General features: G+C 42.2%; 2 protein-coding genes across 2 annotated transcripts in view; one reads left to right on the forward strand and one right to left on the reverse strand.

Annotated features, from left to right (window-relative positions):
• The window catches only part of NR2E1 (nuclear receptor subfamily 2 group E member 1), a 28,894-nt gene extending 18,910 nt beyond the window's left edge, over positions 1 to 9,984 (forward strand). Inside the window, exons 5-9 of the mRNA XM_066610461.1 lie at positions 4,121 to 4,267; positions 7,858 to 7,954; positions 8,354 to 8,503; positions 9,117 to 9,222; positions 9,822 to 9,984. Coding sequence (XP_066466558.1) covers positions 4,121 to 4,267; positions 7,858 to 7,954; positions 8,354 to 8,503; positions 9,117 to 9,222; positions 9,822 to 9,984 — 663 coding nt within the window. The remainder of the gene's footprint in view (positions 1 to 4,120; positions 4,268 to 7,857; positions 7,955 to 8,353; positions 8,504 to 9,116; positions 9,223 to 9,821) is intronic.
• A 2,964-nt stretch (positions 9,985 to 12,948) lies between these two features.
• SNX3 (sorting nexin 3) overlaps positions 12,949 to 14,327 on the reverse strand; it is a 35,988-nt gene continuing 34,609 nt past the window's right edge. The window contains exon 4 of the mRNA XM_066610464.1: positions 12,949 to 13,611. Coding sequence (XP_066466561.1) covers positions 13,506 to 13,611 — 106 coding nt within the window. The 3' untranslated portion in view covers positions 12,949 to 13,505. The remainder of the gene's footprint in view (positions 13,612 to 14,327) is intronic.

Raw genomic sequence — 14,327 nt, forward strand, 5'->3', positions numbered from 1 at the left:
CCATAAATAAGCAATTGAATGGCAATGGCTCACTTGTTGCACTCAGTCTGCGCCAGTAGTGGCCAACCCTCAGCAGGCCATGCACCACTTTTTATGTACAGAAACTTGATTGTGCCACTGCACCTTATTTTGGCCCCCTCCAGACCTGCTCAGGTAGTTTTGCTGGTCAGTGTGACCTGCCAAGCCTCTGCTCTGCTATCTTTCCCATGCCCTGGCCTTTGTCGCTCCCTTTCTGGGCTTCAAGCCGAGAGGAGCACTGTGCACTCATGGTCACGGAGCCTGAGTCAGCTGGAGCAACTATAACAGGTGACTTTGTTAGTGCCACTTTGAAAGTGTCCATGTGCCACTAGTGGCACACAGGCCGTCCCTGGTTTGGTCATCCCTGGTCCCTCATACTCATTGCTGAAAAACCACATTTTCCCAGCAGTTCTCAATCTGTAGTCCACAGGCGGCAATTGGGTCTCTTTGAAGAGATTCAAACTCTGAATTGGATCTCCAGTCTGAACAGGAAGGACGCTAAGGACTACCTGTTGGACCTGGTCTTGATTGCACACCAAGGTCTCCTTGTCTCTGGTACTTTCTCTTCTGTGACTCCTGGCTTTGATGCTGACTCCCAGCCTGCCTCCCAGTCCTGACTTCTGAGTCACCCATGATTCCTGTCCACAGCTCAGTCATTACAGTGCAACCAACCAATGAAAACTAGGGAACATAATCCAGCCCAAATTGAGAATTTAGGTTCCATTTATTTCAATGGGAAAGCACTTGGCTGAAGGGCCCTAAACTGTGGTTGCCTTGCATGGCCAGAACTTGCATTCCAGCAGCACAGGGTGCCTTTTGGTCATGAGAAAGCCAGACTGCTGCTGTGCACTGTTGGGCCACTGCTGCAATAGCAAGTGGCACAGTAGTGGCTCCAGGAGATTTCACTGGCAACTTGCCCACAGGGGTGGGCCATGGGTGGGAAAGAGGAGGAACTTGGGATGTGTTGGAAGAGGTGGCTCCAGCAGCAGTCAAGTGCTCTAGATCCTATCCTCTGTTTTTCAGCCAACCGTGCCCTCTGGCTCTCTTCAGACTTATACTAGTTATATAGCTGGCATATGTCTGAGTAGACCCATAGGCCATTAGAGAGCTTACATAGAGGTAAGGGAAAAATGGTTTCCATTATCTTGCACAGACCTCCTGATGCCCCTCCTCCACAGCATGCAGTGCTTGCCAGTGGCGTACGAAGGACACACAAATTTTTGGCACTCCCCATGACAAAATAGTCAGTCAGTAACAGTCATGATACGAAAAGAATAATAATAATGACCAGAGCAGAAATACAGACAGTGAACATTTTTTAAAAATTGAACTTATATATAATATGTTTCACATATATAGTGAATGTTAGAGATCATAATCCAAAACAAAACAGGGAAGGAATGCCCATCAAGATAATATGCACTGGGCTTGTGGTCTATCATACATACAAAAGCGGTTTTGTTGTAATATAGAAGAAGGGCAAAACATAGGTACATTTATGGAGAATACATTTGGTTTTCTGGAATGCTTGCAACAAGCGATTTATTCCCAGTGGTAATCCCAGTGCAATCCACTTTTTGTTACAATGTACACCTTTGCTACTGGATTCCCAGTATAATCCACTGTTTGTTACATACGGCAGTTGTGTTTTCCTTTTCTGTTTTTTTTTTTTGTCTATAACATTTGATAGACTGCAGCTGCAACCCTAACCACACTTTCCTGAGAGTAAGCCCCACTGAACAAAATAGGACTTACTTCTGAGTAGACCTGGTTAGGATTGTGCCCTTAGAGATATTTCAAAGTGGTTTGTTTCACTGCAGTCTGCATGATATATAACATGATGGTATTATCTGAAAATACCAAGACTTTGAAAATTGGGAGGCGGCCTCTATCACCCCACCTGCAGCTTGGCACCAGGGGCCCATTCATGAATGGCCCCCCATTCATATGCCACAGGTGCTTGCCTCCATGGTGCACCTGCAAGCAGTCAGCATGATGGGGGATAGGATTGGGCTGCCAAAGTCTTCTGTTGAAATCAATGTGACTTATAAATGTGAAACTCTGACTGAATTGCACCTGGGTTTCTGGAAGTGCCCTGCACTACCTTTCACAAAATTCTTCACAACTAACATATTTCTAGATGTCCCATTTTTAGGAAAATGATAGAAAAATAGTCATGGCATATACTGGCATAAAGACATGGATCTAAATGCTGCAGATGCTATTCTGAATGTCAAAGTGATACATTAATGACAAAAGATCCACATTCCATTGCATGACATTTATAGTGCAATCTTAAACCTGTATTCTTGGAAATCTCTTTGAACCATAATACCCCTTTAGATGGTCAAACCGGGCTGTTGTAGATGGCTCCAAGGTGGTCAGAATGCCTTTAAGGTGGTACATAGCTGGGTCATTCCTAGTCCTGCTGCACTTCACCTGTCTAGTACTGTATGGAAAAACAGCTGTACGTAATTCCACTCTGCCAATCCTAGTGCTGGGAGCCAATCTAAACATACCAGTGCGACTGGTACCTCTCACTAATTACATCAGGGTTGGCACATCACATCAGTGCCACACTGATATAGGAGGCTTACAAGAGGTCTGGGAAGGTAAACCATCCCTAAATGATTAACTTCCCGACACACCTTCAAATAGTGCATTACACTGGGCAAGTAGCTAGATGAGCAAAGTGTCACATTTGTCAGGTTCTGTGATCCAGCAGGCAATTCATCCTGGCTGCCTTGGGAAGACACTAGAGGGTTTACTCGCACCCTGGCTGCCCACAGTTTAAGTGGCAAGGCTTTGAAAAACCAGTCTTCTCGACCAAGTATCATGTGTTTGGGGCATACCATATTTTTTGTGATGACGGGTCTGTACCCTACTTTCCTGGGACAGTCCCTCTTTTCTGGAATGTCTCCCTGTATTTTTCCCTTTAGGGAGAGTTTAAAAAAAATTAAATATCCTTTGAACACATTGTTTATGACTGCATACATGCGCTAAGAGTTCCTTACCCTCTTCCACCCATTTTCCCTGCAACTGCCTAGCCAGATAGTAAATGTTGCTGAATGTGTTTGAGCTGCTGTATCTGTAGCTTGATAAGGGGGTTAGTTTTATTTACAAATAGTGAAGGGGGATGCAAGAGATGGCAAATCTGGAGTGGGGGGATAGGAGGGCTTTAGTACTTTGCCCCTGCCAAGGCCTTGACTGGAGGGGTCTCACCCCTTGCACAGTAGTTCATTGGATTGGGTTGCTTCATTGTGTTAGTTGAATAATTTGAATCATTCACTGTCTTATTGCCATCCAGACCAAATGCAAACCATAATTGTTTTCTCTGCCCAAATCAAACATCTCTTTAACATTCTCATTTAACAAGAGAAATGTTCAATTTTCTCTTTGGGAGGACCTTAAGACAGTGGTAGGAACCCTTACAGCCCAATGCTATGCATGTCTACTCAGAAGTAAGTCCCATTAGAGTCAATGGGGCTTACTCCCAGGAAAGTGTGGATAGGATTGGGCTGTTAGTTCCTAAAATATATTGTTTCCATTTTTTTTTCAATTTTGATGATGCCCTCCTTTGTAGGAAACAAATAACCAATAGTTAAGAGGTACTTGAAAATAGTGTTGTTTATTTTACTGAGAAGTAAGCCGTGTTCAGTAATATTAGGGCCCAATCCTATCCAACTTTCCAGTGCTGATGCAGCTGCAATATAGCTCTGAGGTAAGGAAATAAACATTCCCTTACTTTGAGGAGGCCTCCAAAACTGCCCCATCACCACAGGATTCAAGTGCATGCCCCATTGGCACTGGAAAGTTGGATAGGAATGGGGCCTCAGGCTATAATCCTATGTTGGGGCCCAATTCTATCCAACTTCCCAGCACAGGTGCAGCCGCACTGCAGCCCTGAGGTCAGGGAACAAATGTTCCCATACCTTGAGAAGGCCGTTGTGACTGCCTCCCCACCACAGGATGCAGTGCATGCCCCATTGGCACAGCTACACCAGTCCTGGAAAATTGGATAGCATTGGGCCCTTACTCACCAGAAACAAACACCTCAATAAATGTACCAAAATAATTTTTTAAAATATCTTTTAATTATTAGTATCCACACGAAGTCAGTGGTACTCCTATGTATCTGTATGAGGTGGCGGCTGAATCTGTCTGTGAGTCTGCAGCAAGGCTTCTCTTCATGAGCATCAAATGGGCCAAGAGTGTCCCAGCTTTTTCTACTCTATCATTACAAGACCAGGTAAGCTTGATACTCAATGAGCAAAATAAAAACTAAAAAAGTGACTGTTGAAGACTAATTCAGACCATGTGATTAAACATAGTTGTCTTAGACCTGGTCTACACAAGCAACAGAAAAAAGTGGGAGAATTCTGAAGTGGAAACCGTTCCTAGTGCAAGGGGTAGATGCCATTTTTGAGAAACACCTTGCAAGTAGGAAGCTAGCCCATCAGGGAGCAAAGTGGACTGGTTAACTGAATAATGCGGGCAAGCTATTTCTAATGTCGGATATTCTACTTTGCAACTGAACAGTTCGAATCCAACTTGACCCCAATGGCTCTGGTATGATCACTTGAAGGAGTATGGGGCCTGCAGCAGGCTGCCAACGCAGATTGCACAGAGATGTCATTTGCATGAACTGGCACCTCCACATGGGGTGCGGAGGCGTGGTGCTCGCATCACAATGCGAGAGAGAGAGAGAGAGAGAGAGAGAGAGAGAGAGAGATATGAAATTGCTGTTTGCAAGGATATTACTGTATTGACCTATCTGCATCCCAATCCTATGTCTATTTACTCAGATGCACCTCATTGAGTTCCATTCCTAAGCAATTATATATATGATATGTTATATGATGGCAGCTTTACAGCCCCTAATCATGTTCCCCATCCCCCCCCCCCACTAATGCAGCAGTGCTGAAATGGCTACTACTGCATGGGGAGGGGAAGCAGTGGAGCTCTCCTCTTGCTAAGGAGGTAAGCCTCCTTAGCACAGGGGGGTCTACTTGGACCTATGCTAGTGAAATAGGTCCACATGGACCTGCATGGCAGGATCAGGTCCAGGAAGAGGATTAGGATTCAGTGGCCACTGCTGCTGCCAAACCTGCCCTCTTCCTGGACCTGATTCACTAACCCCCACCCCCATCGCTGTCCCATTCTGACCCTCTCCTGTCCTTTCCCACTCTATTTCCAAACTTTTGATGTCCATAAGAACATAAGAACATAAGAACAGCCCCACTGGATCAGGCCATAGGCCCATCTAGTCCAGCTTCCTGTATCTCACAGCGGCCTACCAAATGCCCCAGGGAGCACACCAGATAACAAGAGACCTCATCCTGGTGCTCTCCCCTACATCTGGCATTCTGACTTAACCCATTCCTAAAATCAGGAGGTTGCGCATACACATCATGGCTTGTACCCCATAATGGATTTTTCCTCCAGAAACTCGTCCAATCCCCTTTTAAAGGCGTCTAGGCTAGACGCCAGCACCACATCCTGTGGCAAGGAGTTCCACAGACCGACCACGCGCTGAGTAAAGAAATATTTTCTTTTGTCTGTCCTAACCCGCCCAACACTCAATTTTAGTGGATGTCCCCTGGTTCTGGTATTATGTGAGAGTGTAAAGAGCATCTCCCTATCCACTCTGTCCATCCCCTGCATAATTTTGTATGTCTCAATCATGTCCCCCCTCAAGCGTCTCTTTTCTAGGCTGAAGAGGCCCAAACGCCGTAGCCTTTCCTCATAAGGAAGGTGCCCCAGCCCCGTAATCATCTTAGTCGCTCTCTTTTGCACCTTTTCCATTTCCACTATGTCTTTTTTGAGATGCGGCGACCAGAACTGGACACAATACTCCAGGTGTGGCCTTACCATCGATTTGTACAACGGCATTATAATACTAACCGTTTTGTTCTCAATACCCTTCCTAATGATCCCAAGCATAGAATTGGCCTTCTTCACTGCCGCCGCACATTGGGTCGACACTTTCATCGACCTGTCCACCACCACCCCAAGATCTCTCTCCTGATCTGTCACAGACAGCTCAGAACCCATCAGCCTATATCTAAAGTTTTGATTTTTTGCCCCAATGTGCATGACTTTACACTTACTGACATTGAAGCGCATCTGCCATTTTGCTGCCCATTCTGCCAGTCTGGAGAGATCCTTCTGGAGCTCCTCACAATCACTTCTGGTCTTTACCACTCGGAAAAGTTTGGTGTCGTCTGCAAACTTAGCCACTTCACTGCTCAACCCTGTCTCCAGGTCATTTATGAAGAGGTTGAAAAGCACCGGTCCCAGGACAGATCCTTGGGGCACACCGCTTTTCACCTCTCTCCACTGTGAAAATTGCCCATTGACACCCACTCTCTGCTTCCTGGCCTCCAACCAGTTCTCAATCCACGAGAGGACCTGTCCTCTAATTCCCTGACTGTGGAGTTTTTTCAGTAGCCTTTGGTGAGGGACCGTGTCAAACGCCTTCTGAAAGTCCAGATATATAATGTCCACGGGTTCTCCAGCATCCACATGCCTGTTGACCTTTTCAAAGAATTCTATAAGGTTCGTGAGGCAAGACTTACCCTTACAGAAGCCATGCTGACTCTCCCTCAGCAAGGCCTGTTCGTCTATGTGTTTTGAGATCCTATCTTTGATGAGGCATTCCACCATCTTACCCGGTATGGATGTTAGGCTGACCGGCCTATAGTTTCCCGGGTCCCCCCTCTTTCCCTTTTTAAAAATAGGCGTGACATTTGCTATCCTCCAATCTTCTGGTACCGTGGCCGTTTTGAGGGACAAGTTGCATACCTTAGTCAAGAGATCTGCAACTTCATTCTTCAATTCCTTAATAACCCTAATCCAATGTGTGGTTTTCAGCCTGTGCTGACCTTGTTGGTTCAACACAACTGACAAAAGACCAACATAGGGCAGGCATTGCCTGGGCAAATTACACAGCTGGCTTTCCCACATTAAGCAGGGGATGTCCTGGGGAGCTGCCTGCCCAAAGTAGACTGAAGGATGTTGCTACATGAACACATCCTTAAAGAAAAGCTTCTATACACTGAGAACTTATATGACAGAAATGTTGTCACATACTTTGGTTGCTTTGTTCAAAGGCATTATCATTTCCTTGCTTAAATGCCCATAACAAAGCTTGTGGAGAGACATGCAAAAGCAGAGAGGGTGTTAAGGTCAACTCAATTTGAGAAATGTGAAATTTACTATTTGCATTTAGCTCTGATTATTTAGTCATAAGGTGATGTCCACCCTTGATACAGAGTGGAACTTTGTGCAGATCTCATCCTTTGGAGTGCAAGGACTTATTGCATGAGCTGCTCCATGGCCACAAACTCCTTTGATAAGCGGAAGGAGAGTTGTACTTATGCAAAAGGCTCTTCCATTCATGGGAGACCCCTTGTGCAACACAACTCTGCATTTGTTCATGGAATGAGTGTTCAGCCATGGAGCATCTCTGTGTAAAACTAGATATTTATTGTTTTGACAGAGGAGACACATGAATCCCTACTGACATGTGCAACTTCAAAGCAGTACTCCAACACATTTCAAATTGTACATCACCCTCTGACTCTGGTGGCTTATAAATTGACTAACAAACTAACTCAAGACCTCTGTAATGGTGTCCTTATAGTATCTTTGATGCTCATGGATGTTTCATCAAAATGAGCAAGGAATAAATAAAATATTCCAAAGGAGGAGTGAATAGGAAGAAACGGTACAGGCATTTTAAAGCCATTTTTCAAACAATGCAAATTTACATATTGAAATTGTTTATCAATCTATAAATTATACGCCATATTATATTGTACCTCTATTGTATGACAGCTGATGCTTTTGGAAGATGCTTGGAGGGAACTGTTTGTTCTAGGAATAGCACAATGGGCCATTCCAGTTGATGCTAACACTCTACTGGCTGTATCGGGTAAGAATTGCACAATTTAATGACTTTGTTATAAAAATTACCATAAAAATACATTACTGAAAAAGGACAACATGTAAAGAATAACAAATCCCTTGCAAACAATAGCGTATACCTGTCATTTATAAATCTATATTTAAATGCAAATAATGTTGTTTTGTTGCATTCACGACTGCTTGCATTGTCATTTAAATGCAAATTACTGTGTTTGTTATCATCCAAGAGGAGATTTCATACTAACTTTCCTACAATATAGTCAGTTTTGTGTTGAAGCGGATCTTGGAAAATAACAATTGAATCACTATTGATACATGTGATCTCCCCCCCCCCCACCCAGAAATCAATCTATCACATATTGTAAATGGCTTTTTAGTGTCTTTATGGCACACGTTTCTGTTCCAGGCATGAATGGTGACAACACAGACTCTCAGAAGCTGAATAAGATCATTTCAGAAATACAGGCGTTACAGGAGGTCGTGGCTAGATTTAGACAGCTCCGGTTAGATGCTACAGAATTTGCCTGCCTCAAATGCATTGTCACTTTTAAAGCTGGTAAGGAGATGAAAGGGGATAAATGTAATATACAAATAAATTGTTTGAGTCCAACATACTTCTTCCCTTATGTCCCATTCTGAACACTATGATCAAGCAAGAGCTCCCCTCTTAATGGTTCCAGCAAACACAACATGGCTGTGAAACTGTGGCCCTATAAGCATGTAGAGATATTTTCTCAGGAGTTGCTCCACAACTATAGAAATCCTAATACTTATGGCAGTGTAACTTCAAGCATCTTGTAGAAACAAGTCCATGCTCATTCTGTTTTGGCTGACATTTGGAAACCAAGATTGAACCAGCAGCAATATTGTGTTTATTTTGTTTCTTGATCTCAACTAAAAATTTAATTGAATTTTAGATTTCTTCTAAACATTGTTATCCACTGGTAGCTTTCAAGATGGATGGAGTGGCCTATAAACCAACCAACCCACATGATTATTAATATTATTTATTAGATTTATATTCTGCCTTTCTCTCAGTCATCAGGAAGCACCAAGGCACACCATAGTTGGAGCTGTTAATATGAATGTGTTAGGTAATAACGTACAATACAGTAACATTCACTGAACTGTGCTGTGAATAACTGAATAGTGACCGTGCTCTTTTTCAGTACCTACGCATAGCGGTTCAGAACTGAGAAGTTTTCGGAATGCTGCCGCCATTGCAGCTCTTCAAGATGAAGCTCAGCTCACCCTCAATAGCTACATTCATACCAGGTGAAGATCCTTGATTGCAATGCATTTTTCAAACACCATATTTCTTGTATCTATAACAATTTAAGGCATCTCAATCACATGGGCTGGGAAGGAGTCTCTTCAAAGAAGAGAAACAGAAATGAAGGGCAGCATTCATTTACTGCTTGTGTGCTCTACAAGGCATCTGGTGGGCCTTGTAGGATTGTGCTGCAAATGTGGCATTAAAAACTTTTGACGAGGACAAAAATGGCCTTTCTGATTGATTCAACCATTTATCATATCTATTGCTTTATTATTACATTTGTATCCTGCCCTGTCTCCAAAGAGCTCAGGGCAGTACACATGAGAGTCATCCTATTTTAATCTTCACAACAAACCTGTTGTAGGTAGGTTAATCTGAGAGATAGTGCTTGGCCCCATATCACCCAGTGGCTGTGCAGAGATTTCAACCCAAGTCCCCCAAAGCTAACCATCCACTGCGTCAGTCTCTGGATCCAAGAACTGAATTCAAATTCTTAAAATTGCAAATACGGTATGTACTTGGAAGATTTTATTCGCCTGAAGACAAAGTTTGCTCTTTTTAATTATTAAGGGCACTAATTTTCATGTTTGCCTTCCAGATACCCTACACAACCCTGTCGTTTCGGGAAACTCCTGCTGCTTTTGCCAGCATTACGTTCCATTAGTCCTTCTACAATAGAAGAAGTATTTTTCAAAAAAACCATTGGGAATGTGCCAATTACAAGACTACTTTCAGATATGTACAAATCCAGCGACATATAAACTGACGTGGGGAGGAAATGATCAGGAGGAAAATTTATGAAGAATTTTTTAATCAGTTGAGATTAAGCCTCGGCTAACAAAGTCTACAGGAAGCTGAAGCCTGGAACTGTTTAACATATTGACAAAATAAGCCCAATAGATATGATTCTGCAGCCTTGAAAAGACCAACTTAAGACCTTGGAAGAACACTGTCCAGCCCGGAAAAACTGCAGTGGATCAAACTGGAGCTCACTCAGTTGTCATTCATAGTTAAAGCCTGTGCTGGTCTGTCATTTAGCTGGCAGACTTGACAGGGTAAAGAAGGTACTTTAGGGGTATTTCATGCTTTTGGAAAATTGGGTAACCAAACATTTTTCTGTTGTCATGTGTCATAAGGTGGCCTTCAAAAATGTTTTTAAAAGTAGCTTGTTGGTGAATGCTTTTATATGAGAGGCAACATTGAATACCAGGTTATCAAAACATTAATGTCAGGTGTAACATACAGTAAGAAGTGGCCTTTGTAATGGATTTTATTTTATTTTTAATGACATATGCTGGCAAGTATCTTTTGGATTCAATAGGTCAGGCCTCCCATTTAAAAAAATTGGTGGACTTTACTCCTGAGTCTTGCCAAAAATTTCAATTAAATTTAACATCTCAGACAGAAGAGCTTTAAAAATAAAAGTTAGCAAAAATTTCTGTTACGTCAGGATTCAGCAGCAAAACCAAATAAAAGGAAAAATGGAGAGAACTGATTTCATCAACTGATCGCTGTCCCATTGGCATAGTGCTGAAACCAAAGGCAATGGTGGCCAAACTCTTTGTCAATGAGATGTACAAAAAGGAGACCTAACTCACAGTAAAAGTCTGAATCACCAATTAGAAAGGATTGGAGCCTAATGATCATTGAGACACTCTCTAGTGTCTTTTTAGACAACTCAAGGTTCTAATGAAAGCCTTGCTATCTCACACACCCTCCTACCCCAAAATACACCTATTATGAGCTGCTTAACCCATTTCTGCCGAGCCCACAGGTGTACACATTTGATCCCTGTTGCACATATGCAACAGGCTTGGGCAGAAATGGCTTAATTTGATGAAAATATACATATGGGAAGTGTAGGACAAAATTTAAAAAGCTAGCTGCTGTACTTTTAAGTTTTTGTTTTAGGAACTAGCACTGAAGGAGAACCAGCACTTGAAGTATCATAGAATGAGTAAAACTTCTCTTGTACAAAGTGGATTAACTGATTTGTGAAGTTAAGGTTGTACTCATTGTATTTACAAAGAATAAAATATATATTAAGTTTAAAATGGCATGCCCTTTAATTACATCTTGCTCTCCATTGCTGCTTCTTTACCCCCATTGATATAACTCCATTGAACAAAATAGCTGCTTACTACAGTCTGTGTTCCTTACAGGGTGCAATCCTAACCCCTTATGTCAGTGCTTTCCAGCAGCGGCATAGCAGTGCCAATGGGACATGTGCTGCATCCTGCAGTTGGGTGGCACTCACAGAGGCCTCCTCAAAGTAAGGGAATGTTTGTTCCCTTACCTCAGAGCTGCATTGCCCTTATGTCAGTGCTGGAAAACACTGACATAAGGGGTTAGGATTGCGCTCTAAGTGTATTAAGATTTATACCAGTTTTTGAAAACAGCTGTACTAGAATCATTGCCAACTTCTGGGGGGTTATGTCAGGGAAAGGTTTATCATTTAAAATAAAATGAGCAACTGGGTCTAAAGTCAAGGCTCTCTTCTCCTTTCACACTGACTGGAAACTAATACAAATTAAGGTAAAATTGTTTCACATTTCCTGGATAATCAGATCCTTCATCTCCTGGTAGAAAATTCTACTTGTTACTTATTTTGCAGTCATACAAGATATGGTGAAAATGCCCAATTTCCCCATCTGTTTGAGCTATCACAGAAGGAGGCCCCCGGATTCTGAAAGTGTGGCTCGGTCATTTGGATATAGCTTCAGCTTGTTGAAAGACTCCTTTAAAATTATCCACAGGTAGAAGATCACATTCCAAAATTTCATATTTGTGTAGACCAAGAACCTAAACAAAACTGCATTTCAAACCATAGGCTTATAGTTTGCAGGCCCAATTAGTTTTCCAAAGGATGCAACCTTGGGTCATTATTAATATCCCTTGTAAGATGTCTTCATATCACTTTTTAAACTGAAATACTGAAAAATTATAATTGAAAGTTTATACCTAATAGACAGGTTTATACTTAGGTTTGACATCGTACTATGTCAATTCCACTCCATCATGATGATTAGAGCTACAGTTAAATGCTTCCAAGATTCAAGTTCTTATACTGAAACAACATGTGCTTATAACAAATACCATCAATCAGAATGAAGAGTAGCAAACTAAAGGGCCAAACTACACCTTACAAGGAACATGCAACATACCCCTAGTTTTTTTGTTTAATAAAAAGCCCAACACAGGGGTGGGGGGGGTTTGAAGACAATGAAACTGGAGTGAAAAGAGTCAACAGCTTTTCGTATTTTGCTGCTGCTGAAGTTCTGATCCTGATCACGCACCCTTTGAGTGCTTAATGGAAAAGGCTTCCAAAGGGAGTAATAGTTAAACAATTGTTTGGATTTGGAATATTCTGTCACACCAAAGGTAGACTTAAGAACTTAGCAAGTTGGTTCTAAGTGAAATAAAACCAAGTACTACAGCTTGATTCAGCTGTAATTACGTGTTGGCTTTCTGGAAGAAATCTTATGAAAAGCACAGATTGTACCAAGCTTTGCACAGACTGTAGCTTAAGTTACTTATCTCCATCCAACAGAAATACATGACTTGAAAACAATTCTTAAGGACGTGGTGTAGTTATGATCTTAGACTTAAGCTAGGAAGTGAGAGAAGTATATCCTGCCTGCAATGGAACATCTGTCCATGAGGTGAACTACTCCCAGGCAAAGGAGGAGCAATGCTGGTTTCCACTGTAGTAAAGACATGCCAAGTGCATTTTCACTTTTTATTTCAAAACAACTTTTAGACAAATGATCTTAGTATACAAATCTGATTTCTTTTTACACAATATAAAGATAGTTCCCTCATTGCTTCTCAGTACAAAGTCCCCCCCCCCCGTCAAGGATACAACTACAGAAGTGCTGATTTTACACAATGCACTATGTTAGTCACCAAGTTTGCAAGTTGAATACTAGTTATTGTACAGAAACAGTCTAGTGTTTTAATCAAATAAAAGTGAACGTGCAACACCAGAACAGTGCAAGTTCAAGTAAGGCCAAGTCAGTAAACATCACAAGGTCATTGCAAATGAATAAAGGGAAGAGTTTCAAAATAGAGAGTTTTTAAAAGCCGTTTAATCAAAAAGTTTAACAGTTTGATCTCGAGTTCTTTAATGCCAGAAAGTGAATGCAAAGACCAAGCAGTGCTGTTAGTATACTGAAGGCTTCTTGTGCCAGTTTGTCTGCAGCATGCTAAAACCTTAAACTACACATCTTAGACCAAGTGGATCACTCACTAACATTAATGCCAGTTAAGTGTTGTGCAGCATTCAAGCATGTCTTATTTTGGATGGTGTGTAGCTTTTGTCTATTACTTCATCTTGCAAGAACATATGAAGACAGCGCTCATTCTGTGCCAGAGGGTGGCCCGCAACTCTGGAAGTTAAAGGTTTAGGAAGGTTATTCTTCCCGTTTCCAATTCCACCCCCACCTGAAATGCCTGTGCAAGCCTTGGAAGAAAACACAACAGTAGGGAAGTAATTCCCCCCTCCCCTTTTGTTGTAATGATTTCCTGTTCACTGATCTTATGTAAACCACTTTTGGAGTCTTGTTGGTTGAAGGGAAGGATACCAATGCTTTAATTACATTAAGGGTGCAATCCTAACCCCTTATGTCAGTGCTTTCCAGCACTGACATAAGGGCAATGCAGCGTTGAGGTAAGGGAGCAAACATTCCCTTACTTTGAGGAGGCCTCTGTGAGTGACACCCAACTGCAGGATGCAGCACACGTCCCATTGGCACCACTATGCCGGCACTGGAAAGCACTGACATAAGGGGTTAGGATTGCACCCTAAGTGTAATATCTGCAACAATCAGTTTCAGATATAGCTGCGGAATCTAGGTATTGAGAAAACTCGCAGAAGATCCAAAGCAGCTAAATTACAAAAATGCATGCAAAAATTAACTGCTTTCGGGCTCTGCAGAGTAGTGCTGTAATTACAGGGGAAAGCCATAGGAGTCCCTTAATGAAAACCATAAGCTTATCCTGTAATCCTTTTAATTTTAAGGAAACAAGGTCCTCCAAAGCCTTCTAAACACAGTAGCTAAGGGCGACATAAAAAGAGACTGCTTCCCCAGTGAATCCAGTCTAC

The sequence above is a fragment of the Tiliqua scincoides genome, chromosome 1 (assembly GCF_035046505.1).
Source record: "Tiliqua scincoides isolate rTilSci1 chromosome 1, rTilSci1.hap2, whole genome shotgun sequence".
Classification (NCBI taxonomy): Eukaryota; Metazoa; Chordata; class Lepidosauria; order Squamata; family Scincidae; genus Tiliqua; species Tiliqua scincoides.